Consider the following 27,120-nt stretch of genomic DNA (forward strand, 5'->3'; position numbering starts at 1 on the left):
GGTGCCACACTGTGGTTCACACAAACCACCATCGCATCATATTTAGGGCCTGACTTTTTCGGGTTTTATTTTTGGCCAAATTCGGGGGGTAAATATCGGGTGATATTTTTCATTCGAAAATTCGGGTGTATTCGGGTTAAATCCCGTTACGGCATATTCTGTCGTCAGGAATTCGGGTGTATTCGGGTGATTTTTTTTTTTTTTTTCATAAAAATTTGTCTTAACATGGAACTGCATAACAACATGCAATGTTATCAAACTTTACTTTAATGCACGCTTATGAGTGTGCCACGCGACCCGGATGTTTTCGGGTAGATTCGGGTTAAACCCGAATTTTACAGATTTCGTTCGGGGGGTAAATATCGGGCGGATACGGGTTTAACCCTAAAAAGTCAGGCCCTAATCATATTGTGTCCCCGAGTCTCATACCGCGATCCAATCCTCAAATAAGTATCAAAATTATTTGACACAGTTCACAAAATTACACTTTGTGCAAAACGTTTATTTTTTGTGAACTTTGTACACATAAAAGAAAAGAAAAAAAAAACGACCACCAGGATGTGAAGCGATGCACTGTTCTTTCAGGGCAGGCACTAAAAAAAAAAAATTCACAATAGTTGGTTCTTAATTACTGTGTCTGTACCATCGATCTCTATCTGCTCATAGACAAAATGTCGAGAGCAGCGACATTCGTGGCCGCACTTGGGTGACCTGCACTTGGGGCAGGGGTAGTGACACCCTGGGCACGACAAGTCCAAGCAATCGCACAGGTCCTGGTTGCTGGCAATGTGAACGCCTTTAGTGTTGTAGTGCCGAGAAGAATTGCGGCTCCTTTGGAGAGAGAAAGACAAGAAAGCTGTCAGGCCTTCGTAAGGCAGAGTCAACCGAATTCAGCCATTCCGTTATTAAAGCGTACCACAAGGAAGCATCAACGTGCTTAATGGCCTTCGAGGTTGTTTTTACTCCATCAACGGACGTTATTCATCATTCATTTTTGACATAGCATTTAAGCCTTTCTGATCGCTCATGCAGCTGACAGTTAAAGGGACGGCCGCATTTTTCTGTTAAGTGCTTAGATATTAACTAAACAAATTTTAAAGATCAGTGCTGCCTCCGCGGCAGCAGAAGCTCCACCAGCGCGACATCACTCTGTAAGCGGAGGAGTGAGAGGGCGCCATTCCAGACGCCCCGTAACTCTCGAGCATTTCTTTTCTCAAAGGCGTGTAGTCTTGGGCCAGTTATAGAATGCCAGTTTTCTCAATTTTTTTCCAGAGAGGGAATTCCTGCATACTCTCAACATCCTGCGTGTGCTGGTCAAGAATTCCGTCAAATAACAAGTGAAAGTACACCAGTATTTCGCTGGGGCATTCAATACCGTGGCCAGTGCTCCGTGAGGAATTAAATGACACTGTAGTTTTGGCATTACGGTTGAATTAAATTATGCGGTTAATCTACATTATTAATTATTATGTATCAGTTAATTATTAATTGAGGCAATTTTATTATTTAATATGATTTTATTATTTAAAAATTAAGTCGCCAAAGTGAGTCACATGTTAAGTGCCATAACACACACAAAAATTTAGTAGGTGTCCATTTTACGCACATCCAGAAACTTGTGAACCTTTTATTTTAGCGAGAGTCAAAATTTAATGCACTACAGCGTACCATCAGAACAGCTCGTTCTGGTTCACCAACTCAAAACAAGGAATACACCCTGAGAACTTAAGACATATCTACTGGTATGAACACTATTGCTTCAGTGTGACATAGTGAGACATTCCTTACTGTGAGCAATGCAAACCTAAGGTTATGCAAGAATGCATGAAACTTTCGTTTTGAACCATTACAAGATGCAGTACCAATTACGGAACAGTGTGCACATCACCTAGAGTTCATGTAAATTGCATGTAAGCTCCACATTGGTTTGACACTAATCTCAGGGGATATGCACACATGTGTAACAACCTTCCACTACTACACCATCAATGCCGCAGCAGGATGCAACGCACCTCAGGAGGCAAATACCATCAACAACAGAGTGGCCTGTCCAATGCACAAGTTCAACAAACCTCTCAATTCTACCACTGACTTTGGTAGAAGAAAACAACGTTTCAACACTGGCAACGGCTGATGACCATCACAGCCACAAAATACATATATATGCAATTTAGTGCTCACAATCCTGACGCCTGATGCTCAAAATTAAATACAAACCTACGTGAACGCAGTAAAATGGCGCAGTTCGCCAACTACTTATTACAATTACTGTAAAGGACGCGTTGTTCTAGTGCTGCGAGAAACAGACCATATTTTGAGTGCGTGGAAAGGCACAGGTTTCCAGAGTACATTCAAACCTGGTGCTCTCCAGAAGAGTCATCTCCGCAGTGCACTGGGTAAGAAACATGCTCTCAGCCAGTTCAGTTGCATTTCCAAGCTCCACCAAGCTCGTAAGGTCGGCTGCAAGGCTGGAATCACAAAGGCAAGCACTGACTTGTTTGCTTGTGTTCTTCCTCCTATAATCACACTGCTTTACCATAAGGGACAAAACATGGGACAAGGTTGCACACAGATGAACTCCCGACATCACAGAAATATCCCGCCTCAACAGTTAATGCCCACACATTGCGAGGAAGACCGATAAAGGCAAGAAAACTTGTGTACTAGGGTGTCTACCAAGTTGCAGCTTTCAAATTCCCTGACTTTTCCAGCTTTTCACTGACTATTTGAAGCAAATTCCCTGACTTTTCCAGGTTTTCACCGACTATTTGAAGCACATTCCCTGACTTTTCCAGGTTTTCACCGACTATTTGAAGCACATTCCCTGACTTTTCCAGGGTTTCACCGACTATTTCAAGCACATTCCCTGACTTTTCCAGGTTTTCACAGACTATTTGAAGCACATTCCCTGACTTTTCCAGGTTTTCACCGACTATTTGAAGCAAATTTCCTGACCAAAACAAAAAGGAACTTGGTGCCTGCTGCTACGCTTTGGTACGAATCCCTGATAAAACTAATCATTTATCGAGTATTAGTGAAGCTGCACTACTTTCCAGTCTCTGAGCTTCTTCAGAGCCCCACTTCAGCTGCTTTTTGGCAAATTCCCTGACTTTTCCAGTCACATAAAAATTCCCTAACAATTCCCAGGTTTGTAGATTTCCTGTATACTGCCACTTCATTACGACAAGAGCCTGAAGTTTTCGAGAAATATTTTTGTTCTAAATTCGGGGGGTAAAAATCAGGTAAACAAACATGTGCTCTAAATCCATGCGAATTCGGGTGGAAAAGCTTCCAGCATGCTAAATTCGGGGAGAAATCGGGCTCAGTTGCTCAAACAAACTGTGCTGGTTTGGTACAAACGGTGAGGTAACTGCATTTGCTGCCAAACAAGTTAGTGTGCATTCCTACAGACATCTCTGTGAGGGCAATTTGCCAGGTAAAAATCAGGTTGCACCCTAAAGAGGCAACCTTCAATTCGGGGCACAAATTCAGAGAAATATCGGGTTAAACACTAAAACTTCAGGCTCTGGTTAAGACCAGTCGAGGGTAGCCCTTCTGTCATTTAAGAAGGATCAAACGCCATCAGATAAATGCGGCATTCACAATTTGCGCAAGCAGAGCAAGCGGAACACTGTAAATAAAACCTACTAAAGAGGGATTCGAGAACTTTCATGAAAAATTGGAAAGAAACAATGCAAACAAACCTACTGTAACACTGATCCTACATGTTGTTGCTCACTTTGATGGGGTTGCAGTGAATGCAGCCACCGACTTTGCAGCTGCTTGAATCCAGGCCTGCTTCCTCTTTCGCCAGTTCTCCTTCATCGCCAACGACCGCTTGCTGGGCTCGGCCGCCTCGGTCGAGTGGTTTTCGTTTCTGGCCGACAGAGATTTCCGGCGCTTCATTCGTATGTTGGGGAAGAGCTCCGCTTGGAGAAACTTTGGGATCGGTGCCTGACCAAGTGTGCTCTCCGCAGTGAAGGTCTTCATACGCTGCCACCACAGCTTCTTGGCGTGTGAACGCCTATTTACTTTGTCTTCCTGCGGCACTGCGGCACCTTCTGAAATGCTGCTGAAGATGCGTTTCGCAGTGAGGTCACTAACGACGGTTTGCAACTATGAGGAGCATAAAAGGTGCAGCGTAGCCTCAAGAACCATAAACAAAACGGCGAAAAGCTCACTAACACATGCTATAGCAGAGAAGGTACAATCTGATTATACCCAGAATACACATAAAAATTTCCAGCATTATCACTGTTACGGACATGAGCCGTTCAGAGACTGAAGTTCATTATGTGGTAACATGCAAGAGTCGTTAGTCGAGTATGTCGTTCAATAGACAAAAGTTTCAAGATGCTTAGGATTATGTAGTAGTACAGGCACTTTATATTTTATCATCAGTTTACAACAGGTTATAACACTGACAAATAAAATGTCTCCAGCACCAGTCACCTGCTGGTTGTCATCACACACTTTTTGAGAGGCCCTACGCAACTTCTTGTACAGTGCTGGACAAATGTTTACAGAACAATGGCACTGTACGGACTTGCAAACAGGTGACCGGGTTACCTAGGCCCATGTCTAAGTCAGTAAGGTCCCATTCGCTGCTAGCGTGTCACTCTGAGGAAGGAATGCGCCAGATTGTCCCGTAAACTCCGTAAAAAGACCAGTATGCTTATAGACGATACCTGTCAAAAGGAGACAAACACTTCTCCCAGTGCGATGTTTGCCATACCCACCCAAGAATACATCAGGAAGGGACAATGTTATAGCTCGCACGATGCTTCCACTAAATAGCCTAAACTGCACTGCAACAGGTTTACAGTTTGAAACCCCAGAACAAAAAGTTACAGATCTAAACCAAAAACCTTGTTTGTGTGCATGTTCTAGTCATTAGAGCTGCGCGAATAGCAAAATTTCCAGGCCAAATCAAGTACGAATATTTCACACACACTGCAAATCAAATTCAATTTAGGGTCGAATTTGAATATTCGCAAGAAGCCCAGTTAGAATACATGTATTTCAAATGTCTCACTTTGGAAAATTTCATAGCTTTGTGCCCATTAGGAGAACTGCTGCTCCTGATGCATGAGCTTTGAGCTTTTATAATACAACAATAAAAATAAATATAAATAAAATACATATGATATATAAAATATTTAATATATTTTAACATTTTTAAAATATCAGGCTTTTTATTATTTTATTAAACTTTATTTTTATATGTATATTAATATAAATTATAAATATTAATATAAATATTAAATATAAATTTTAAATTACCGTAATTTCACGCGTATAAGCCGCACCACAGATAAGCCGCAGGACGCGTTTTTTGGGACGTTTTGAAAATTTTCTGGCAGATAAGCCGCACCCGCAGATAAGCCGCGGGCAATACGAGACGACTGATTTGTGTGACAAATGAGACCATAGAGAAGGCCATAAACCCTGTGGTCCATACTCCGGGATCGGCACAGTGTACAACAGAGGAGGTCAGTTCCGGAGTTCTACCAAGATCGGATTGTGCCCTTGTGGGGAGGTTTTCGTGGACTGATGGGTCAGTGATCTTCCAGAAGACGTGAATCACTGTCACCACTTTCCTTAAAACTGCTTGGGGGAATGCACCAGGAAGATCAATCTACTCGAATGTGGACCCGTCCCTGTTACGCACTGTTCGTGCATCTGCAGGCCATTGCTGTTCCAGAGGCACTGTCGGTCCTTTCGTTAAAATCGGCGTATGGGGAAAATACCAGGAAAAAATAGTCATCAGATAAGCCGCACCGGTGGATAAGCTGCAGGGCGCCCGTGAGAAAAAAAAATCGCGCATAAGCCGCGGCTAATACGCGTGAAAATACGGTAATATCAAGAGAAAGAAGCCTCCCCCCCCACACACACTTGAAATATTGGAACAGACACTACATCACTGGGATGGGTGTTCTCTTAGTTTGTTAGCACTTGTACCCCCTGTATTTTTTACAAACTGCAAATACTTCCCTTTATTACTGTGTTCAACTCTGGCAGAATACATCTATTGTGAACACATCTATCCGGCCCCCATAATGTAAGCACAGGAAACCTACCGTTGTGGTGGTGTGCTATGGACCAGTCTAGGCACGTACTGTGAGTTAGTTACACAAGTTAGCATGCAGAAAAGCTAGCTTTAGTAGCAAGTATAGTAATCAGAGAAAAGGCTCTTCTCGAAGTCAGTACGGCTTCAGTCATTAGTTCACGAAATCCGCGATCTTTCACAGCACAGAAAGGCTGGAAGTATAGATAGCAATCATTTTTGCAACCTTTCTCCAGCAACCTTTCTTGGCATGGGAGTCAATATTCGCACTGCACGCCTTCGGTTATTTCCAGCGGATCTCTTTGTAGCCCATTCGGTGTAGCCATTCGGTGTCTCTATATCCTTTACGCACAACGCGAGACGACGTGAGTGAGGGAAATTACTTCTCAGTGTCGGTATGCTATGCTCCTGCTTTTGTTTTCATCACACTGACGCTGCACCGCACCACAAAACGCAGCGCCTGTCTTATTGCACAACAATTTAACACACACACAAATTTTCGCTCCTGCCTTTCAGATGTAAAATTGCGCCGACGAAGGTGCTTCACCTCGTTTCGGTAGTATTAGAAAAATATTCGAAAACCGTGAACACACAACGTCACGTGCGAACATCGCTCGAACAACATTGCTTATTCAATTCAATTCAATATTTGCGCAGCTCTAAAAGAAATGTATTGTTCATTTATTTATCCTTTACCTTTTCCTGCCCTCCCCTAGCAGGCAGACGATAAGCAGAGCAGTCCTCAGTGGTTTCCTCAAATGATTTATCGAATCGTCAATGGAGATAGTTTTTTTTAATTATTAATTTTTATTTTTATTTAATTAATTATAGTTTAATTATTCCATGTTGGCATCACAAAGCAACTGTGGCTATGAGCAGCACACAGACATGGACAGATGGAGAGAGTACAGCGGGAAGGAGTGGGGGACAAGGGGAGTTAGTATGCATCGTAGGCCTGACTTGAAGTGGAACTTTCTTTTTTTTAATTCTGTGTTAGCGCCGCGAAGCAACTGTGGCTATGAGCGGCGCATAGACGTGGACGGATGAAGAGAGGACAGCAGAAAGGAGTGGGGGACAGGGGGGGTCAGTATGCGTCCTGGGCAGACTTCAAGGGGAACTGTGCCGACATTCGTCTGGAATGTCTTCGGAAAACACAGGGAAAACCTCGGAGAGCGACGGTAGGATTAAAACAGGTCGTTTCAGGAAACCGATCCAAGGCCTCTCCACACTGCCACGCATCTTGGGAAGGAAAGGAAGAAAATGAAGGAGAGAGGGAACACTGAAAATTGCGGTTTCTTTCGCTCACAGGTCACGAACGACACAACCGATGAATTCTGTTCCTTTTGCGTTGCCATCAAGGTAACAGCAACCTTCATTCTGCGCGGAGCAGTTCTCGCACTTTAGTGCCCCCTTTGGTTTGTTTCTTGCAGCAATACTACCATATTATCAACAGAAAATTGTAGTACCCTATCGTAGTATGCATCATTTGTGGACACTATCTCACCTTGAGTCGTGCCTGTGGCAATGAGAAGTGTCAGTATATTGTTCTTCCTGAGCTGCCTGCCCATGCTTCCACCGTAATTTGGCTGGCATTGAGAAATACTCTTTCTTCTCTTCTTCCCGTTTCTTATCTTCATTTACAATTGGCTGGGATTCATTTTTGATTTCACAACTGGACAAAAAAAGGCATCACATCAACTTTAGCCATATAGAAACTGAACTTAACGGTTAAATAATTTAATCGAAGGAGGAATTTGAGCTTTTCACTGCACTCCATTGTAATTCTTATTCACATTACAGATGGCAAGGATCTTGAGCACTCACACCCTTCCTTGTTATCAAAGTGTCAGATACCTCATCGACAGTTTTGTGTGCAGTCGCCACCAACGAATACTTTGTGAAGACTTTACCTGGAAGGATCTGAGCAGCCATTGTTCCACTTCCATCGAAGCTTTGCTGGTAGCACGAATGCAGCCTTTATAATTGCGGACTTGGGCACAGAGCTGTAACAACATTCAGCATGTGATGTGGATCATGATATGCTAGTCATATGTGACCATCATATGCCAGTTCTAGTGAAAAGTTGGAGAGTGTTGTCCGAAAAATCGAAAAGCCTGAATTTTTGAAGTCTGAAAACTCTGCAAGTGCCTACCTAGACACACATCCTTGCCAAACAACAAAATACTAGCCCAATGTAACATCGCACAAGTCGGCTTTGGGTGAAGCAGACTTGTAGGATGATGAAAGATTACTGGCTACAATGTTCCTGATGCATGCTTCTTAGAGTATGGCCGTTTTTTAGTTAAACCAGATGGTGCCCCAAAGTAATATTAAACCTTGTTTCTTCCCGAATTCCAATCACATATCATATATACGATTTAGTAGCAATCTCAATGCATATCTGATCTAAATACTAATTGAATGCAAAAATAAACTATGCAAAGCACATTTGATGTTATAGTACATGCGGTGTTTGTCCCTACTATCTAAAAGTAATACACCTTCGTCCACCAATGCACCTCTAACTGTGGGCAGCTTGCTGAAGAGAGAAAAAAAAAATACTGATACAGTAACACCTGAATGATTCAATTATACCCGAATTACATATTTAAAAATAGCTGGTCTCTCCACCCATGTAGTATGTTTAGATTTGTAAATTTTGTGTGCTATTCTTGCTTTTACAATATTGTCTCTCTTTTATCCAGTATGCTCTCAACAGCTCTGCAAGCCCCGTGAGATCTACTATAAACAGCCTGCAATTAACACACAACTCGGGCACTTGAATGTTCCAACGCACCTTTCATTAGACAGTGGGAATGGTGGCACTGCACAATGTACACCTTGTCCATTTAGAGCTTCATTTTTTGCCCTCCTACGTTCCCACCTCTGTTTAGCTGCCAACGAGAGCTTCTTTTTTCTTGAACAACGTGTCACCTCTGTGGACTCGACAGGCCTGCAGATAAAAATAGAGCATTTCACTCTATTCCTCACGTGCACTTCAGAACTGGCATGGATCATAAGTAGAGCCTGAAGTTTTAGGGTTTTACCCGATTCTTCCCAGAGTTTGCACCTCGAATTGAAGGTTGCCTCTTTAGGGTGAAACCCGATTTTTACCCTGCAAATTGCCCTCTCGGGGACGTCTGTAGGAATGCACCAACTTACTTGTTTGGCAGATAAATGCAGTTACATCACAGTTTGTACCAAACCGCTACAGTTAGTTTGAATAACTGAACCAGATTTCTCCCCGATTTTAGCGTAATGGAAGTTTTTTCACCCGAATTCGCATGAATTTAGTGCACATGTTTATTTACCCGATTTTTACGCCCCGAATTTAGAAAAAATATTTCCCGAAAACTTCAGGCTGTAATCATAAGATGAGCCCTCATTAACGTGCAGTCATAAAGACCAGGAAAAAATACAAGGTATGCAAGCATATAGATAAACAAAATCCAAAAATTTTCTATGTAGCAAACATACATTGTAAAAATACATTTCATTCTTTTTGCAACACAACTGCAATTACACAAAAAAGGCCTCTTTAAAACGAAAAGACCTACCTGGGCTACAATTGGTATATATTAAATCTAGCTCAATGAGGCAAAATGTACATCTACTGTAGAATCTCTATGATATGAATCTCGCAGGGTAGCGGAAAAAATTTGTATCAACTGAAATTCGTATAAAACGAATTAAACCAAAATAAAAATTGAGGCAAGAAAATAGACAGCGACTGTTCATTTTCCATTACTGTCAGTGAAAGAGGTTGGTCGTAACGCTCTTATGTCTGTTTTTGGTCAACGCTGCCCAAATTCTAGAGATGAAGACCCAGCAGTGTTGCGCGACAGTGTTCTAATGCGAGGTTCTCCTAAAGCAGGTGCGCGTCAGGTGAAGCAGACTTGCGGAATGGTGACGCGTAATGTTGCCAGAAGTTGTCCTGATACGTTCCCACCACATGTTCTGGTCGCTGTTTTCCACCAGTGCGATGTCACACAGCTTCGCGGTTTCTTGTTGGGAGGAGGATAAAAAGGTCAAAACAGAGATAAGGTGATAAAGTTTTGGGCCATGTAATCCCTTTGATCTTATCTCCTCCACCACCAACAAAGGGAGAGTCATTACTTGCATTGTGTGATGTAAGGGAGTTCGTGGTGAGGATGGTGAGAATCTCCCTCACTTTTCGACAGAAGGAGCAGCATGACTTGCACGCTCTCACATCACAGGGCAACGACCTCCGTCGCATCCTCGGCTCGTTCGTATCAACCGTAAAGGCAAGACAACGCATCCAAACTCTAATACACGAGAAGAATAGGCGTTCCAGCCTGGACCGGAAAAGAATGCGTATCCTCCCGAAATTCGTATCATCGAGATTCTACTGTGTCACACGAAAGCAAAACAGAGGACTATTTCACGAATGTGTACGCGAAGGCGTAAACCCTCATCAGCCTCACCGTTCCGGAGATTCCTTTGAGTCTTTCTCCACGACGTAATTGCCTCTGCTCAACATTCGCGGAGCCAAGGAACGGAACTTGAGGCGCGGACGATGGGCCTGTGGGGGTTCTGGTGGGACACATGGGGACTCATCTGAAAGGCTGTCTTTCGCAGATAAGAACTCCAACTGCGAATTATACAATAACAGAAAGACAGAAAACTTACGAGCACTTTTCTACCGGTCTTTTCTGAAGTAACCTTGGTCTGGAATTAGGCATTGGGGGAATTCCCGCCTCTTTAAAATTGTTGGCACCATTTCTCCTCAATTTCAAATGCTTCTCACTCCTGTAAGAAGAAAAAGAGGGAACTGTTTCTACCCATAGCATCAGCTGAATTTGTGTGGTTTGGAAAACTGTTCTCTCTAAGTAAGCTTCCATAAAGCATGTCTGCATTCTTTTCCAAGGGTTAAAGCAATGCTGGGATAGAATGCGTATGCTTCACGACGTATTCGCAAACAGCTGGTTCTAATCCCTTCAAAAGGCCTGACCCAAATTATGGGCAACACGAACCTTTCAAAGGCGTCCTCGTCGTCCGACTGAAAACTGCTGTGGAATAGTTTAGGCCGGCATGCACGGTGCGGTCCACTCCTCAAGCCGATGCATTTGTCAGGCTCTTTCCACATCTCACTGCACCTGGTATGAGGTAGACAAAATGAACCTCCTTACTGTCACTCCGTAACTTCTAGTGTTCTAGGAATGCATTAAAGGAGTACAGAGGGCCATCCAAAAAAATTTCAGATTAAGACATCTGATGAAAGTGTGTGTGTCATTTTACCGAATAGCACGAAAGGTTTTGATGTGTGCAATTTGTTTCGCAGAAAAAAACTCACATAAACATAGCTCCGCGCCTTCACCCTTAACTCGCCACTCCAGCTATAACGAGAATGAGGAGGTATGATGGCACATCACCGATGACGGCATAAGGAGACTCGTTCTGGTTTGGCGGTCAGTGGGGGTCAGCGCCTCGTCCCTTTGCCGCCGTAAACCTGTTTTGCCAGTTTTCACGGAGAATTGGGGTTAGAAGGAGCGGCCGAAGCATTACCGAGCAAGGAGAAAGGCATTATCAGAACCCCGAACAGCCGAGTAGCAGAGGACATCTCTCTAGGCCAATCAGCGAGTGTTCTCCTTATAGCGTCAGCGCGAGGTTCCAGGCAGATCACAGGCTGGTACTGCTCTTCACCACCGTTGCGCACGGTCGCTTTTTGCGGCGTATTTTAAATTCAATTTCTTCAATAATTATGACTCTGTGGTGTAAATTACTTCGCATGGTGCATCTTACTGGCCTACTTAACAGTTTTAAAGGAAGAAAACTGGGTGTTAAAAATGACTTCTGTGCTACTTTAAGGGTGCATCTAAGTGTGCATTGCTCCTCATGCAATGTCATCACCTGCAAAAATCTGCAACATCCGTAAAAACTCTGGTTTTAGTTAACGAGCCAGGGACAAAGCCAAAACCAGGACAAATCAGGTGATATTGGGTGGAAAACAAATAAAGCGCTTCACACATTTTCGATGAGCACAAGCCGTGGGACAGCTGTGTTGAATGTGCAGGGCATAGCATTCTGCAGTGCCTGTATGGCTGGCTGAATTGGCCCTTTGCTAGGTTAGCTTTTGAGGTTTTTCGGGGGTTACCCCAAGTGAAAATTATGTAAATTGAGGGGTAAAAATGGGTTTTACTGGGTTTAGTCCTAAAACACAGAGCCCTTGATGCACCCCATGATGCAACTTATAACAAATTTCAAATGTCATTCAGAAACTATTTAAAGATCATGAACCTTGAAGCCATCCTTTGACGTTAATACATGCAGTACAATGTGAACATGACGTGCCACATATGTCAAAGTGACATGGGAGCTGTGTCGCTTCAACACAATGTTTAATTATGTGTTTAGAGGGTTTTCATCCCCGTTACTCACAGTAATTTGGTGAAAATATACCAAATAATGTGTTTCACAGTAAGAACCAAAGCCATATGTCGTTCAGATTTGCACGAATATAATGCATAGTCTAATGGTGTAATGTAATGTAATGTATAGTCTATAATGTGTGCAGTCTCTTATTTTTTATTGTATTATATTTAGGGGTGCGCAAATCCAAACATTTAAAGTCGAATCATATATCAAATCTAACAGAGAAAGAAATGTTGAATTCCATATCCACACAAAGTTTACAATACATGCTTTTTGTGTCAAAGTTTGCAATTAACAAGTTCTAGCCCATGGCTCTAGTGTTATTTTTCTGGCATTAACTGTCACAAGAGACATGTGGGAATTCTTCTGTGGGAAGCCCCTACTCTTTAATGTTCCATGATAGTGTTTCCTGCTTTTCAGGTGAGTACATACTGGGGTAATTATCTTCGATTTCAAGATTTGATGTCTGGCAATGGCATGTTATACAGATGAGGCTGGAATTGTTTCTGGACATCTGTAGGTCACTTGTGAAACAAAAAAATTGGTGTCCTGCCTCAGCTTTGTCGTGAACGTTTTTTTTTTCTTCTTCTTTACTGGTGTGTGCGCGTCTCGAATGGGGAAGTTACCTTGCTGAAAATTTTGAACATAAGGAACATCTTTAAGACACCCTTTTATTTCCTGGGCTGTAGGCGTTATTTAAGGGTCTTTAACTAACTAACTCTTTAAAGGCAACCTCACAGCCATCAAATCAAAATCGCTGGCTGGAGCTGCCCCTTCCTCAGGCGAAGTATGCACAATAAGCTTGGGCTAACGTTATCTTAAGCTAAACAACAATCTGCCTGCGTTGATCCTGCAGCACTGGCAATTTCATAAAGCAGGCTTCACCTCATGCGGGGAAGCATAAGGTGAAGCCCACTTTGCGGGAGGTGTAGCTGAGTAGTTGAATATTGGGAAAACAGAATACTGAGTATTCGATTCGTGAATTTACAAGGCCCTAGTGTGCTTCAAGTACTCACCAGTCACTGAATGCTTTACAAATTGCCTCTTAAGGTGGTCCAGACATTTTTCAGAAAGCATTTTCTGCAGCTTTCGGATGTGATAAAACTGGGTAGCTACTTCTAACTTCTCATCCTACTGATAAGTCATCAGCTCACCCAGTGTCATTTGGAAGTGTCTTCTTGCACGCTGTTAGCCTCGATTCCTGCAGAATGCAGCTAGGAACTGGAGCGCTATCAATTCCAGCCTTTGCCTTCCCAGCCATTGCAGATCCTAATGTAGTGTCTGACCAGCACAGAGGGTACCGTCTGTGAGAGAACAATATGTTACCACCACATGATGAATTCTTGTCACAAAAGCCCCAAGATAATGCTTTGGAGGCGCACACTCATAATACTGTAAAAGTGGTTAATTCTGCAGTCTTAATAATGCGCAAATTCGTGTGGGAGCACCTTTCAGGAATATTTCGCTGGACCGTAATTTCGCGAATTCGTGTGGAACCGGAAATCGCGGGTTTGAGGAGATCAGTGGTTCGTGACACTACAGACAGTAAACAACAAGAATTAGCTGGCCCCTACATGCCGGCTGGCTTGTAGAGGCTTACCGTAAATTCCAATCCCGTAACAATGACATACGTGATGGTTTTGTGAAAGCAGGTATCTGCAATCTCAAGTGATACACTATACGAATAAACCAGATGTTGAAGTGGTGTTTCATTCATAGAAATGTTTCACAAGAACGAATGTGCGAGAATAAAGGACGTCAAGTAATTTTATTTGTCTTTATGGAGCTCGTACAGTCGCGGACTCCAGTGCCCATACTTTTTCATCCCCGCTACAGTCTCTTTTCGTCAAACTCCTTCAAACTCCTTTACAACAAAACTCAGGGGACAGCACAAAAAATTCGCAGTAATGGTATTTTCGTTAAAAAGGATGTCCATTATTGGACCTATAGGGCTCCAGCGGGACCGCAAAAAAATTTGCTGTAGTGGTACTTTCGTTAAAAAGGTGTTCGCTATAAAGGAGTTTGACTGTACATATATTTTGCGGAACCTTAATTTCGCGAAAAGGTTTGATCGCAAAATTTGCGAAAATTAAATCAAGGTAATTTCTACTTTTACAGTATAATCCCCTAGTGCAGTGGTTCCCAAACTTCGCCGCCCCACGGCCCATAAAAATATAGACAACTCGGTCGCGACCCCCCACTACGGTTCTCCTCGTCGCAATACCGAACGTCTTCGGACCTCAGTGCTAAACGGTTAGCCAATCCAACGACATTTTATTGGAGCTACATTCAGAGAAAGTTCTACGAGCCAAAAAGTCTTTGACAACGGCAGAGGTGCACGGCTACGAAAGCATGGAGACCTCTCCCTAGTAGTTGGAGTCCGCCTGTTTTTTTATTTTTTATTTTTGCGTAGTTTCTTCAAATGTGGACTGTGTTTGACACCACAACCCTCAGTCCTATTCCTCAGTCTTGAGCTGTGGCCTGCTGTACTTTGTTTTGAGTGTCGCTACAGCGGAGAAGCAAAGCCCGCATAAGTACGCTGTCGCAGACGGAAGCAATATTTTCACAGCTTTTCTTCGTCAATAGAGAGTATTCCGTGGCCAAACCTCAAACTTCAATCTTAACTCAGTTCCATGAACTGCTGTTAGTCTGCTGTACTAAAGCCCTTGGGAAGAGAAATCGTACCAAATAGATCCCTAATCCAATGATGTGAACTGGCTCTGCGGGAAGTACTTCCCAAACTGAAGCTTAGTTATGCCATTTAAGGCGGACTCACTTCTTAAGAAAGTCCATGGGGGATTCTTGTTCGCAGAGTTCTCGTAAAACTCGCCAAATTTCTACACGGAACAGGTATAGGCGTGTTACCCTCTAGTTTACCTAAGGAATGAGATATTTTGAAGACCTGATGAGATCCACTGATTTTTGGTGAATTAAAGTTTCCCAAATTTTCAATACATGGGAGTCTATGGGAGACAGGGGCGGTCCCAGCGAAGTACTTTGGGGGGGGGCGAGCCTTTAGCCAGTCGCTATCCATTTGTCTGCGGAGGGGGTTGATGGGTTCTGGACACGGGTTCAACCTTTTCTCGCACGAAATCCTATCACTGGTAATCCATTTTAGGTATAGTGCCCAGCATAAAGCCTGTTGTACTCTACCAGGACGGTCCAGGTAGAGTACAACAGCTGCTAGACGATGGGAAGTCTTATGAGTAACAAGTTTGGGGGTGCGCCCTCTTCGCTGCTCTCCTTTAGAGTGTCACAGGGAAAGAGACGAAAACTGGACCAGGCCATGCTTTGGGGTGGAGCGACCGCCCCCCCCCCCCCAACTTGGGATTGCGACTGACGGGAGATGCAACAAAATCACTTCTCTCAGCAGGCCCGCCTGCGATATTTGGACCAAATTTGATTTCACTCACTACAGTAACAGTTCAGGAGTTGATTTCAATCAAAAAGTTTCAAAAACCCATCAATCAATCAAAACCCGTCAATCAAACCCCCCACCCGAGACCGGGAGGTGACAAGGGTGATCACAAGTAGTGATCAACCATTGCGACGCTGACGATAATGACGAAGTGGAAGTTGAGCGATTCATCAAGTTCGGGGCAAGATTTTCTGTTCATATCCGTCAAATACATTCTCTTCAAAGTGTTTAATATGTGCACTCGGCAGTACGAAAACTGTGAACCTACACGCCGCAAATGAAATACAAAAGGCAGAAAACAATCTGGCTCAAGAATACAGACTTGTGCCAGAGACTCGCGCACACTTATTACATCGCCCTCATTAGTGTTCAGCTAGACACACTTCAAAATTTACTAAACAAACAATAAATAAACCAAAAAGGAATACCAATTAGAACACTCTGAACATAACACCACTGGGAATTGGCAAAGTGAAATGAATTTTATTTGCTTTGTTTCAAAACCAACTGGAACAGATGCGACCATCCCTTTAAAGGTTTCACATCACCATGTACCAACGCGCCTGGGTTCTTGCCATTTTGACAACTGCTACCTTGCAAATGATTCACTCGTGTATTTGGTGATACTTATTGTAGTCACTCAGACGATATCATCATATGTAGACCCTTATAATTTCTGGTTTTATGTTTTTCCAAAATCACGAATAAAACAAACAAACAATCACAAATAAACAGTATCCACTGTACATGGTAGCACTATAGATGACCCCCACAGAGCGCTTTGACAGAACCCCCGAGTCAAAAGCAGGCCACACCAGCAAAACGTATGGGTTACTAAATGGTCCGAGTAAATTTACTGTCACTGTCACTTTACAATCTGAGCTTACTCTACAATTCTGCGATATTACCACTTGCAGGACAGAAAAGTGAAGGAGGAAAGAAGGACACCAACACTGCATCTCTGCGGAGGAAAGAGAGCTTGTCGCAGCCACGGTGACGAGCCCTTTTGAGGCGAGCTAGTTTGCGTTGCTGCCATGAGGCTAACGGGCCCATCGGCCTTGGTCCAGTAGCTGAACACCCTGCCCACACTGCCTTCATGCGCTCACTGTTCCTTGCTTTCTCTTTTGCAAAACTTGGAGGAAAGCTTTGGAGAGAGGCATGCATGTCACGTTATTAAACTTGGAGGAAAGCTCTGGACAGAGGTATGCATGACACGTTATTAAACTCTGAGGAAAGCTTTGGAGAGAGACATGCATGTCACGTTATTAAACTTGGAAGAAAGCTCTGGACAGAGGTATGCATGTCACGTTATTAAGCTCGGAGGAAAGCTTTGGAGAGAGGCATGCATGTCACGTTATTAAACTTGGAAGAAAGCTCTGGACAGAGGTATGCATGTCACGTTATTAAACTCTGAGGAAAGCTTTGGAGAGAGGCATGCATGTCACGTTATTAAACTTGGAGGAAGGTATGCATGTCACGTTATTAAACTCTGAGGAAAGCTTTGGAGAGAGACATGCATGTCACGTTATTAAACTTGGAGGAAAGCTCTGGACAGAGGTATGCATGTCACGTTATTAAACTCTGAGGAAAGCTTTGGAGAGAGACATGCATGTCACGTTATTAAGACTCCTGCTCAACTAGTCCTACTGTCATACGTTTAGGGCAGTGTTTCCCAAACTTTTGGCGGTGACGGACCCCCGGAAGCGATGAGAGCCAATTCACGGACCCCCCACACACACACCGTCACAGCCAGTGCATAACCAGCAACCTTGTCAGCTGCTGCGTGCTTTCGATACAGCTTCAGAAACGATTCCGGACTGGTTTCTTGACGCAGACAAACGTGCATCGCAGGACTTTTCTATCCGAAATTAGAAGCTAGCCGTTGAAGCATGCTTGTAGCAATTTTGGAAGTTCTGGGTGTTTAGAAATCGGGCAGCATGTACGAGAGCGTGTTTGTGGGGACGAAAATCCTCACTGAAATGTGAGAGATGGTCGCGGACCCCCACGGACACTCCCACAGACCCCCCGGGGGTCCGCGGACCACACTTTGGGAAACACTGGTTTAGAGTGTTCGCGAAAGTATTTTTATCCCATTTGCTTCAGATACTGGATTCGCTACAGATACTTCCAGTTACAATGGTTTAAAAAAAAAAAAAACACGTAAAAATCCAGGTCATTCACATTACCCCTCTATCGCGAAAGTGTGGGTACAAATCTTGTGCACAAGAAACTGGAATGGTGATTTTGGGTAATGCATCTGGTAATCCGAGCAAGAGTACCCAAGTCCAGTGCACGCTCTACATGGGTGTCGCTCTGGAGCAGTCATCATTAGAATTTGCCAGACGCTCTGCCGCTCTTCCACAAGGGGCGCTGTGCGCTGTGCTTTCCATTCGTTCGTTAATTCTGGTAGCGTCCTGAAGTGCTTTTGTCGTCTGCATCACAAGCATAGCTTGAGACAACAACAAAAATTTATTTTGAGATGATGAATGGGGAGTTTCATCGCCAGGGGTGATATGCTACCCTGATGCTGATAGTGATGTGGGGAATGAAATAATGAAATTGAGAGAAACAGGTCATTCAACTCTTCGTCATTCGCAATATCTGAGTGAATTGAACTTTCATCGCTACCACTTTCGTAACGATCCATACCGTCAATAGTGAACACAACAAAGAAACATATGAGAGGCACACAGCCACAGGTGCAACATGTAGCAGATGACACTCACTAGGCACATGTGCGCATGCTCACTGTCAAGAGTGGAATGAGAGTAGTTCTGGCTCGGTCTGAGAGAAAAAAAAACTGCTCCGTGCTGCATCACCCGAACATGCGGCGCTTGCTCTGACCACACGGCATAAAAAAGTGCCATAAATGCACCACCCGAAATTGCCATAAGTGATATTGTTAAGAGGATATGAATATCGGGAATCAAAATAATTTGGCCTAGTATGGATGAAGCATTTTTATGCTTACGCATAGCATCCACATAAGTAAATAAGCCCATGACTGCTGACTTTCCTGACTTATTGATTGACTGATTTTCCTGACTCTGGCTGTACTGCCAATTATGTTATGTTATGTCCAAGTCTAGAGAATATACGTGAGGGACATGGTTCAATGAATGTGTCAAACATTTGTTTGACTAAGAGTAAGAAAGAGCCATGCGACAGTAGAGAAAGTTGAAGCTAAAACATTTAAAATTAGATACACTTTTAGCTGATGCAATATAATACACGCAAGTTATGTTCTAAGTTCCCCAGATTTATATAGACTTTTTTTTCTCCCCTTCAATTCTTTTTTTTTACAAGCAAAATTAAAATCCTTGCCAAGGACAGGGTCACACTCAATAGCAGGGCTGGCAATTTTTAGCAGCAATCAATTATTGTTAGATAGATGTAGCCTTGGGACCCTTGTCAAGCTCATAGCTGTATTGTACCCAGAGCATCGAACAGAAACATTTTTCGGTTTCTTTCGGGTTCAGGTTCGGCCATAAAGGTTCAGTTCTGGTTCAGCTCCGGAGTTCACATATATTGGTTCGATTAACCGGTTCAGAGGCTGTAAACAGGTTCGGAATCGGTTCGAGATTCTAATATGCTACAAAATTATAGGTAGCCACTAAAAATGCAGAACAGCAATGCAGAAATGCAAAAACAGTTTGTTTTTTTATGCATTTATTTTTGTTTTTCGACCAACAAGACCCCTTTTCATCCCTTCACCGAGCAACGTGACCCGAACCGAACCGGTATCCCGAACCGGTAACCGAAGATCGGTTCGATTCCGCTTCAGCTCCAAGATGGTGCTAGTAATTACGGTTCAGTTCCAGATAAAAATTCCAGTTCATTCCGGTTTTCGGTCTCCGATCCGGATCGACGCTCCGATTGTATGACATGAGGACACAAAGCGAGCAGGGACAAGCACATTAAGGGTGAGACATTAATCCTTAGGACAAAGTTTGCCTAAATTCTGTTCATGAGCTGTGCTGTTCGACAGAATGTTTGTTGATTTCACTCACTTCTCCAAATCTTCAGCATAAGGAAAGGTGCAGGACAGTTGTTCAGTCGTGCCATTCGATACCTGCTTGCGTCTTCGCACGAGCCGCGTTGCTTGTGACCGCTGCACAGATGCTGTCTTACGGGGTCTTTTCCTGGGCGAAGGTCTCCACTCATCATCTTCCACATCAGATGCACTGCTTCTGTGTGTGGAATATTTTTGCTATCACTAACGCTGCACAAGAACGGGGTTGTCTAACAACACTAATAACTGAGATAATTTTATTATTTAAACTAATTTGACAATTTTGCTTTCTAAAACTGACATGTATTTGTTACTTTCATCAACACTGGTACCGCTATTGTCCTGCGATAGCTAACAAAAGATAAAGACTGTGTATGTAATTGTGTAGACCACAGACAGGTAGAGAAAACTAACGGCAGTAGCTGGAGGCTCGTCAAACAGTGGTTGGGTTCTTCTAGATAAGTTTCGAATGTGCGAATTTTTAACAAGCGTAGGAAAGATCCAACCCATTCAGAAGCGCATGTTTGACGCAGCCTCAACAAGCGAAAAATGTTTGCAAGAGTTAAGAGCTTTTTTTTACCGGGCCTTTTTTCTAAGAAAGGGAGATTGTACACAAAACAGCAATTTCGTTAATGAAACAAATCAATATTACCCTTCATCACAAGAAGATGGCAACAGATGTGGTTCACAGTTCAGCTCCTGTTCACAGTAGCCATTTTCAATCATATTTGCGGGGCCATATACTTCGCCGTTGGACCTAAAAATGAAAACTTAATCACACCTTGATTTGCGCTATTGATTTACTATAACGAAACCCGCTTACGTGTTCGAACTGGATGTATCATTCGTTTTCATGACAGCAAATGCCTCGATAAATCCAGACTCCATTTCAATGCCTACAAAGCGTCATGAAAGTTATCTTGAGTGCCCGCTTGCAATCACAACCATCGATTTTACATCAAACATAGCCTGGGCGGCAACATCGATAAATCTGACATTTTTACGAGTGCCCTCGAAGAATGTTTAAAGAACATGACATAAATATGTATAGACGCATGCACAGTATGTACTTTATATGTTCCAGTGCAAAAAGAGTAAAATGAAGTGGTTACGAGCAAACGATCGTGTCATAAGCAACGTTGTTAACTACAGCTTACAGATTCTGGGCTGTCTATCAAACGCGACGTTCATGCACCGACGAAGCGACAAGAAAAATGAAACTATTGGAATGGCAATCTTCGTCTTCCATCCGCGCGCGCAACGCAACCAAAACAAGGCTCACGCGCCAAGCATCACCAGTGTATGCAACTCTGAGTGAAAGAAAAACTCGTTGTGATTATTGCTAGCGTCGTAGCCCTTCGCATGGTCATATGCATGGTCATATCTCATATTCTGGTGTAGGCGATGGACGGAAACCATAAGGAACGTACTTGAACATCATATTTGAGATAGCTTTTTACAGAAGCATTTTATGTTCAAGAAACGATCAGTAACCTACACCAAACCGAAACTCCTCTGCAAAGCCTCAGACTATTTACGCAGAAAGCGAAACCGAACTTGTGAAAGTCCTACAAAGCGGAACAGCGTATGGTCTTCTATTTAGCATCTCACAGCCACAAAAATCGGGTGGCTGCCGTCTTCGATGCCTCGTCTGGTGTAATCATGCCGCGACACAGAGGTAATGCCAAATCTGTACAATCGGGATAAGACGCGACTGTAAAGTCGATTGGAATAACCTCGAAGAAAAGAAAAAAATGCGCTCGCGTACGTCTCATCTCTCGTCTATCTTGTAATTATGTTCAACTAGTGCGCTTTCCAATACATCTTGATTGGGACACCTGTACTCTCGTCGTAATTTAAAAGTGAAACGAGAAGCGAAAGGAACCGAGCCATATCGTGTTTCTCCTCTTTTGCTCTTACCCAACAAGCTCATACTGACCGCAGTACCAGCCACAGTTTCGAGAAGTCTTTCGTGCATATGCCTACCTCGTTTCCCTGTTGTTCTTGTTGTTTTTTTTTTTTTTTGCTTCTTCTTTTTTTTTTTTTTTCAATAGGATATCAAGTCTACGTTGCGTTTGACTGACTTTTGCTCTTTTTCTTGGAGTAAGCACATATTCCCATTCCCTATTGTCTCTTGCGTATGCATGGTAGTGCGTAACATAAAACAAGGAGTTACTGTGAGACACTGACTCGCGGTCACTCAACTTCATCACCCCTAACACAGACAATTGTGGCAATAGTACTTGTAATAATAAAAAATACACTTCTAGTAGCTCATATCACCAGATAACATCACGGCTCCCAAATAGTTATTGTTGGGAGCCTAACCTCCAACGCTGACAAAGGATTAGAAAAGTATAATTCCCTTAACTGTGGAACTAACTGTACAGGAAGGTTCGAACTTACTGTCAATAAGACATATCAATCTGCAAGTAATATTAATGAGGGGCCTTATTAAAGTATTTTTATCAACGTGCCATATATCTTTATCTTTAGGAGACAGACATTATTAGCATTGTTAACTAAAAGAAGGGCTCTGAGTAAGAAGGGTAAAAATATATTGATAAAAGAGAAATTCGGGTCGGCTATCTGAATAGCGAAACAGTCGGCTGCCTCCAGCTGACAATAGTAAGTGTGAAAATACCCCAACAACCTTCTGAAGATACTTTCCACGTTCACGAAGCCAGCTCCCACGCGAATGCAGATATGGACTGGCAATCGTGCTTCCAAAATATCCAAGACGATGTTTTCGGGATGGGTGACAGGATTTTCAATAAGAGTGCTATACCAATTGCGACAACAATTACTGCCGAAACAATTGGACTGAAGGCATAAAAAAAAATATCGATTTCATTTAAATGAAAATTCAAGCACCAAAAACGTATTCAACATGTTTCGTCAAGGATGGATCAGAACTAGCAACAACGTTATTATTATTATTATTATTGTTGTTGTTATCGTATCCTCCAAAATACCGTTCTCCGCCAGTGAGAATGTTGCTGCTACACTACAACTTCTGACAGATTGGATGCCTTTGATGTAATAAGCGCACCGATACGACTCCTCATCTCATGCATTCGTACACCACACAGCTGACTTCGCGTCCTACCGCTGACGATAAACCATCCCGCAGAGGGCGCAGAACGCAAGGCGTCGCAGCGCCGCCTATACGTTGCTCGCCAAATACTCTATATTTGATTCTGTTCTGGGATGTTCCTCATTTCATAAAGTTTCTGCACACAAAGTAACAGCGAAGCACACATGCAGACCGCCCGCTAAGCGTTCGACTTGCCTGTTTTTTTTTTTTTTTTTTCCTGCAGTCTACGTCATTGATCACGAGTGATGAACTCACGCTGGAGAGACAACAGCGGCGTTGAACTTCTCGCTCACGTGAGATGCGCTTTGGAGGTAACATTACCCGATTAGATAGCTGACTCATAATCGGTAACTTTGCTCTGAATGCGTCCAGTTATCTGCTTCAAGGAAGACAAACCCTACGTGCAACATCACGGCACCATTATTATTCCAGAGATTCCGAGTCAATCTACCAAAGCCAGGCAGATCTGGTGTTTGATTTTCGTGCATAGTCCGCTTTAACGACCGAAATATTAGAGATTTATATTGCGTCGTCCGCTATCGCCTTTGCGTACGTAAGGGATAGCGATGGTGGTTCTGCACACACGCAAAGCATATAGAGCGCTTCGCGCACTGCGCAGAACCACCACGTTCGTACGCAATGGCGACAGCGTACGATGCTCTAAACTTGAAAGCGCTTAACAGACGTATTCGACAACCACGGTTCTAGCACCGCTTTTGCAGTGGGGATAGCACTGCCCCTTGAAGGTAAATTGTCCAACCTGGCGCGTCAACAACGGTAAAGAGTACCACGGGTTTTGAGAACAGCGTAGAGCATGGAGAAAGGACACTGCAAAAGCATTCACATTTGAAATTTCGAATAAAAATCCTAAAACTAGCACGTAAGTTCAAACGTCTGTCACTGTATCTTATACCCCTGTCAGACGTACTAATTTAGTGTCACTTATTTGAAGTGCACTCCGTCCTGTAATGTCACTTTCACTAGGCTCCTGCTACACGGCATAAGTAAGTGTCACTAAGCAGTCATGGTGATGACGATGGGCGAGCTTGAACTCCCACCTAACATCGGGGAGTGCGCCATGCTTTCTTGGCAAAATCATTTTTCTTACGTCCAGAAACATTCCATAAAGATTTTCTTCGCAGTTGAAGTCGATTGAACGTCATAAATATAATTGTTGCGAACCAACACAAGTATATTTATTTGACAAATTTTCAATCTTCTTCTTCACCTCTTTGATGGTGTTTACTATGTCTTGCGCGTGCAACTGGCCCGCGATGTCAGCATACACTTTCGCGTTTCGCTTGGTCCTCCCATGTTCTGATAGCATAGGTTTCTATCTCAGACCACGATGCCCTGTCTTTTTTGTCTTCTATTATTCAGTGCTTCACTGCGAGTATTTCGCGATTTCGCCGATAACACTTAACCACCGTGCAATGTCAACAAATATGGCTGCCGCGAAGTGGATTACGAACTCTACTGGGCAGTCTGTGAACGAGAGTACCGGTAAATCACGCCAAAAATCCTTACGTCTTTCTTATACAAATCAGTGCTGTCTTAACAAATTTGTCCAAAAATAAATTCCGATTGTGTTGTTTCTTTCCTTTTCCAAAAATAAGCTGTTTGTTACGCAATCCCTGCCGTGGAGGCTACGTACTTGATTGTCGCAGGCAAAGTGAAGTGAGTTTGGCGAACTCACTTCATCGTAAGTGTACTTTGCATTTAGTGTCACTAAAAGATGCCGTGTGACTCCGAAAGAATGACACTTACTGCAAGTGTACTCGCTGAAAGTGACACTAAATTAGTACGTCTGACAGGGGTATTACAATGCAAATGAGACGAAACCCAAACCGTGCGCCTCAGGAACGCGGGGAGCACAGCGCTCATACCACGTGCGAGGACGACGTGCTTTGGAACGATGGTAGGAGTCTGTGCTCATCTGCTGTCAACGGGCAGAGCATTACACTATTGGGCCATTTCCTTGAGCTTGAGAATGTGGTTGGGAGAGACATACAAAACACCTCCAGCCCAAGAAAATAATACCGTCCGTATCTGATCTGTCAAATCTGGCGTAGCTAAAAAGAAAGAAAAGAAACACTGTGTATACGTCTCTAAACAAGATTGATTGCTCGTGCAACGCCGGATTACAGCGGATACGGCAGTAATTCGGAACGCGGACTCGTTCAAAATGTCCAAAACGGACGCTAACGCCCTAAACAGATAAAAGATGCAGAGTGTCGAGTTCAAACATAAACGCTCGGTTCCCATTCAGCTACCGGTTCAAACCGGTTCGAGAAGAGGTGACCCGGTTCAGTGTATAAAATATGTGCGAAGAAACTGTATGTACAGTCTAAAAAACCTTGTCGTAGCAACAGGCAAATGACGACAGCGATAACCATTGTTTTTCTTTTTATTGTTTATTTAGAGCTCCGACGGTGAAAGCGCATGCCTCCGTGTTTCTCTTCTTTCTTTTTTTCGCTACCTCACGGAGTTAGAGCGAATGGCGACGTCGAGATTTCGAATATTCAATCATGCGCCAGAAATGGAAAATGCAAGTTTAAAACTTCTTAGCTCGTCAAAACAGTGTGTGAATGAGCAATACAAAAAATAAAACCTATCTATGGAACAATCAGACAGCATCCCTACTGACGCGCACGCGACTATACAAACAATCCGGAACGCTCGCTACTGCCCTCATATGGTGAAGCGAACCATGCTCTGAGATGACGCTGTCCCCTGCTTTCTATCCCCATGCTCGTCTAGAAAGACGCCTGCCTTTGCAACGGAAGCAAAGAAAGGCACAGAGGAAAACACAGCCAGGTTAGCGCAGATTACAGGGAGATTACAATAGTATAGCCTTTATACTGTCATTAGATGGTCCGCAGGTGTTGCACTGAACAGATCAGAAGAGTGTGTCACGATAGCGTATACATCACTTGAAAAGTTCTGCCTTGTCGCACTGGTAACACAATGTATGAATAAATGTCCGTTATCACATAACGATATCTGATATTAACATTTCGAACAATGATCGCATTTCGTGTTCAGAACTAAGGCAACCAAAACGCGCGAGGACCACAAACTGTCAATGATACGTGGAACGCTTTATTGGGCAAGTGCCCTTGCTACTTTCTGCGTGTAGTAGGTGTCGTTTTATTTATTTTTTATTTTTTCTGAAGCATGCAGAAGGTTTCCTATGCGAGCACGTATCTCTGCACCTTCGACACCCATTCTACACTGTGTGCAGCTATCGCTGTCGTTTGCCGATAAGGTGCCCCCCATGTATACAATAACGTACATACACCATTCCTTTTCGTGTTCCTCGATTTCTACGTCCTCCTTCTTCGTACATAAGCAGTCCAATGTCAATTTTACGTAAGTCGAATACTTTCGTATCACTAAGCAGTAATAATGGGGTAAAAACAATAACATATTCACAATCTCAAGAGGCACACAAAATACAACTAGCCGAGCAACGAAGTTTTTTTTAAATATCTTTTTGTTATTACTATTATTATCCTATTCGGTCGTCGCTAAAATACTTTGACAAAAAAAAAAAAACAAGAAAACTTTCCACTATGTACGGGGCTCTTGCAAAAGAAACCATACAAAGGGTTTCGGAAGTGTCTCGTTTTTCTGAAGAACGGTTTTATCCCTGCAGCTTAAAAAGCAAAAAGAAAGGAAGAAGCCTGTACGAAAAGCAGAAAAATTGGATCTCACCTGAGTCCGGTGTGCGATTCCTGAGCCTCATTGTTGCAGAACCAAGCTGTATACACCACTACGAAAGGCTGGGGCCAGAGATTCAGCGCCAGCATAAACACATCTTTTTACCAACGACCTTTACAAAACGGTACCGCGCCCCATTGGCCGAACCTGTGGAGCTACTAATCCGGCCAATGGGAACGCGGCAGTGACGCGCCGCAGTCAAGTGATAAAGAGCAGACAAGAGATATGCCACTAACGTCTGGGTGTTGCTCTGCAGCTTTTTCGTGACACGACGCTTCCCACGTGTGTTGGAATCTGTGTCCAAGTTGTCCAGGATGTCACTGTAGTCCGGGTTGTCTACCTTCAGTCTCCGCAGTTGCCGTTCCGTGTGGGACTGCACAAGCGGATATGGCAGAGACATAAAGTTACAT

General features: G+C 43.3%; 1 protein-coding gene across 7 annotated transcripts; it reads right to left on the bottom strand.

The window, feature by feature from the left end:
* Positions 1-481: 481 nt before the first annotated feature.
* Positions 482-26,911, bottom strand: LOC135388794 (uncharacterized). 7 transcript variants are annotated; one of them, XM_064618595.1, is made up of 15 exons: positions 26,705-26,911; positions 20,714-20,786; positions 20,543-20,647; positions 19,889-20,068; positions 16,831-17,022; positions 13,615-13,764; positions 11,062-11,184; positions 10,718-10,837; positions 10,513-10,653; positions 8,865-9,020; positions 7,978-8,070; positions 7,572-7,739; positions 3,740-4,072; positions 2,358-2,468; positions 482-831 (listed from the first exon to the last, which is right to left on the bottom strand). In XM_064618595.1, exons 1-15 carry the CDS (start codon positions 26,733-26,735, stop codon positions 609-611), a joined length of 2,199 nt encoding a protein of 732 aa, XP_064474665.1. In that variant the 5' UTR covers positions 26,736-26,911; the 3' UTR covers positions 482-608. The 7 variants fall into 7 exon arrangements, with proteins under 7 accessions (XP_064474665.1, XP_064474667.1, XP_064474666.1 ...); XM_064618597.1 differs by lacking the exon at positions 26,705-26,911 and adding an exon at positions 21,048-21,327 and having other exon boundaries at positions 11,062-11,178; XM_064618596.1 differs by lacking the exon at positions 26,705-26,911 and adding an exon at positions 21,048-21,325 and having other exon boundaries at positions 3,740-4,069.
* Between the last annotated feature and the right edge of the window lie 209 nt (positions 26,912-27,120).

The sequence above is a fragment of the Ornithodoros turicata genome, chromosome 3 (genome assembly GCF_037126465.1).
Source record: "Ornithodoros turicata isolate Travis chromosome 3, ASM3712646v1, whole genome shotgun sequence".
NCBI classification, from domain to species: Eukaryota; Metazoa; Arthropoda; class Arachnida; order Ixodida; family Argasidae; genus Ornithodoros; species Ornithodoros turicata.